We start from the raw sequence: 4,117 nt of genomic DNA on the forward strand, positions 1-4,117 counted from the left end.
GGAGACGCAAAAGCGAACGCGCAAAAGCGCGGATGGAGCCGCAGATGCGGAGTTGAGGGGCCCGAAGGAGGACTGCAAAAGTGGTATTTTGGCCGCAGAAGCGGTCAAGTGACCGCATGTGCGAGAGGTCGCTGGGCAGTGTGTTTGTTTAAGAACGAGGATTTGGCCCATTTTCTTCCATTCTCTCTTGGTTGGGCGATTTTTGGAGAGCTTTAAGTGAGGGGTTTTCATCATCTATGCCAAGGTAAGTTATTCCCATCCATTGCAAGATAAATACATGGTTTTTATATGGATTCAAGCATGAAAATTCGTAGAAATTTGGGATTTTGAAGGAAAACCTAGAATTTATATTTTTGGATTTTGACCACGAATTTGGGCATGGAATTGGAAATAAATTATATATTTGAGTTCGTGAGGTTATGGGTAATGGTTATCTTTAAAAATTTTCGGAATCCATGCACGTGGGCCCGAGGGTGATTTTTATCGACTTTTTGAGTGGAATTGGAAATTGGCGTAAATTGAATTATAATGAATATTAGAGTATATATTTATGGATTTGCACATTTATTGACCAGTTTTGGAGCGATGGGCATCAGTTTGAGTTGTTGGAAAGGCTTTGGAGCCGGTTATGGAACTTTGGAGCGAGGTAAGTTTACTTTTTAACCTTGTAAGAGGGAATTAACCCCATAGGTGAATTGAATTAAAATGTGCTTCTATTTGTGGGGGCTACATACACACGAGGTGACGAGAGTCCATACGTAGCTACTAGTTATGCTATTGTCCGGGTAGTCTAGGACCCATAACATGCTATACTTACAATGTTGTACCCTACTTGTTAATTTAATTGCTTAAATCATTTTGAAACATGATAAAGGAATTGTAAAAGGTTAAACTTTATTTTCTTGACCGTTAATGAGAATTTGGTATTCCCTTGAATAATTGCCCCTTAATAAATCTTGAATTGGTTGTTGTAAATATATTTTCTCTTTTGTGGAGCGGGCCGAATGCCTCGGTAGCAGATAGATGCATCTATGGTTCATGTCGTTCGACCCTCGGCAGTGCACAGTTTAAATATTATATTGGATCGGGCCGTTCAACCTCGGCATAATTTGCGCATGATAAATCTTTGGAACCAATTTTAATTGATATTGCTTATTTGGCTTGAGACATAAATTATTGAATGACGAGAATAAACTGGGAAAAAATTCCTATTAATAAAAGAATTGTCCACTCATTTCTTGTTATTGAGTTTATAGTTGTTTCATACAATCCATGCTTAAGTAAAACTTCGGTATTTATTGTTAGCCCATAGTAAGTGTCGGAGTCGACCCCTCGTCACTACTTCTTCGAGGTTAGACGAGATATTTACCGGGTACGCGTTGATTTACATACTCATACTACATTTGCTGCACTATTTTGTGCAGGTTTATATATGTCTAGTGGCCTTGTAGGCACATAGGCGTGATTATTGCGAGGACTTAGGTGAGCTGCATTCCACGTTACGAGTCCGCAACACGCACAGTCTCCATCAGAGTTATCTACCCTCTCCTGTCTAATTGTATTTCCATACAGATGTTGTATTTTTAATATATCTCCTAGTCGATGCTCATGTACTTGTGACGCCGGGTTTTGGGGGTGATTATCGGTTGTTCAGTATTGTGGTTGTGAAAATACTATCGTTTACTTTGTAAATTATATCTCTTACTATTTAATTGAAGGAAATTACGATTTCAAAAATATTAAAATGAGTAATCAAGTTGATCAATTATTGTTGGCTTGCCTGACAGCGGTGCTAGGTGCCATCACGACCTCTAATGGATTTCGGATCGTGACACTAGAGCACGTGCAGCAACACCCGATGTCATGCCTCAGATAGAGAAGGATAAAGAGATCCAGTTCTGATAGAGCCAATAGGACCAGCTCAGGTCCCGGAAGGGTTCATTGCTACCCTAGTGTTTCAGGATGCCTTAGTCCACATGGTTGGTTTCGAGGAGAGTATGGCTCAGGCTGGTGTGTCTCCTGTTCCACCAGTCATTTCTCTCAGTCAAGAAGGAGCTCAAACTCCCGCTACTCATACTCCGGAACAGATGGCTCTTGGTTATCAGACCCCAGTAGTTCTACTAGTTGGGGCGGTTCGACCTATAAATACTACACAACCAAGGAGACACCTGCGATGTCAGTTGATGAGCTTAAGAGGTTGGACAAGTTCACCAAGTTGTTTCCCCTCACTTCAGTGGTGCACCTTCAGAGGATTCCAAAGACTTCTTGGACTATTTCCATGAGATTTTGCGCAACATGGGGATAGTAGAGTCCAACGGAGTTGATTTTACCTATTTCATATGGATGGTTCCGCTAAGAGGTTGTGGCATGTTTTTGAGCAGGGCAGGCCTACGAGATCATCTCCTCTCATATAGGATCAGTTCTCATAGTTGTTCTTAGAGAAGTTTATTCCCTTCATGCAGAGAGAGGAGTTGCACGATCAGTTCGAGCATCTACTATAGGGTAGCATCACCGTTACTCAGTATGAGACTAGATTTGAGGATTTGTCTTGCCATGCAGCTATCCTGATCCCTACTAAGAGGGAGAAGGTGCGCAGATTCATCGAGGGTCTTACATATGGCAACAGACTTCAAATGGCCAAAGAGACCGAGTCTAAATATTTCTTTCACTCAGGTAGTGGAGATCTTCAGGAGGATCGAGCGCATTAGAGGCTAGGCGAGGGAGGCGACCTCTGACAAGAGGCCTCGTCACGTTGGAGGATTCAATGGTGCCTCGTATGGAGGTAGGGATTCCTTTGGTAGAGTCCATCCTATCAGGCTGGTTCAGTCATCTATGTAGGTCACACATGGTACTCCAGGCAATTGTAGTGCTTATGGACCTCGATCCGAGCACCTAGAATTCAATGCACCTTCAGCTCCCATTAGTGCACTGCCGATTCAGAGCTATTATAGTGGTTATTCAGGTCGTCAAGGTCAATCTTAGATCCAACACCTATGTCAACCAAGAGGATGCTTTGAGTGTGGGGATGTGGATCATATCAGGAAGTATTGTCTCATGTTTCTAGGGAAACATGTGACAATAGGGTACTCATGCCATGATTCTAGCACCAGTTGCTTCACCACCTGCTCATCTTGCTCGAGGCGGGAGTCAGGTAGCCCGAGGTGGAGGCCAGTCAGTTAGAGGTGGAGGTCAGTCAGTGAGAGGTCGTCCTAGGGGTGGAGGACATGTTGGTCAGGCTCAACCCTGTTGTTATGCATTTCTAGCTAGGCCTAAGGTGGAGTCGTCTGATGCAGTTATTATAGGTATTATCTCAGTCTGTCATATAGATGCTTCTGTCTTGTTTGATCGAGGTTATATATATTCTTATGTGTCTTCATATTTTGCTTTGCATTTGAGTATGCCTTGTGATTTTCTTGATGTTCCTGTTTCTGTGTCTATGTCATTTGGAGATTCCTTAGTAGTTGATCAAGTGTACTGGTCTTGTGTTATTACTATTAATGATTTTGATATCGTAGTTGATCTTTTGTTGTTGAATATGGTGGATTTTGAGGTCATTCTTGGTATGGATTGGTTGTCCCCGTATCATGCAATCTTAGATTATCATACCAAGACTCTAACTTTAGCTATGCTAGGGTTGCCTAGATTAGAGTGAAGAGGGACCCTAGGTCACTCCACTAGTAGGGTGGTTTCATATTTGAAGGCTCGGTGTATGGTTGAGAAGGGGTGTCTAGCATATTTGCCTTATGTCCGTGATTCTAGTGTGGAGGTTCCTTCTATGGATTCGTCCAGTTGTGAATGAGTTACCGGAGGTGTTTCCTATAGATTTTTTGTGTATGCCACCTGATAGTGGGTCCAAACGCACACGTAAAAATACACTATCGACAAGTAATAAAGTGAGGAGAAAGTATCGTTCCCACGAGGATTTATGATCAACTATTGTCCAATCTAAACTATTTATAAATTTATTGGTCAAGTGGTTGTGAAGAAAATGATGGTTATTTTTATTAACTAAATTAGTATGAAACTAATAAGGATATAAGAAACAAAGAGAGCAAGTAGAGCAAACAAACACTTAAAAAGAATTCAATGAGATGGGAATATTCCGGGGTTATGGGAT

At 41.8% G+C, this 4,117-nt stretch overlaps 1 protein-coding gene across 1 annotated transcript; it reads left to right on the forward strand.

Annotated features, from left to right (window-relative positions):
* Positions 1-3,094: 3,094 nt before the first annotated feature.
* LOC138910400 (uncharacterized) lies at positions 3,095-3,652 on the forward strand. Its single transcript, XM_070201638.1, has one exon. The coding sequence runs from the start codon at positions 3,095-3,097 to the stop codon at positions 3,650-3,652; it is 558 nt and encodes a 185-aa protein (XP_070057739.1).
* The last annotated feature ends 465 nt before the right edge of the window (positions 3,653-4,117 follow it).

This window comes from Nicotiana tomentosiformis, chromosome 1 (genome assembly GCF_000390325.3).
Source record: "Nicotiana tomentosiformis chromosome 1, ASM39032v3, whole genome shotgun sequence".
NCBI lineage: Eukaryota > Viridiplantae > Streptophyta > Magnoliopsida > Solanales > Solanaceae > Nicotiana > Nicotiana tomentosiformis.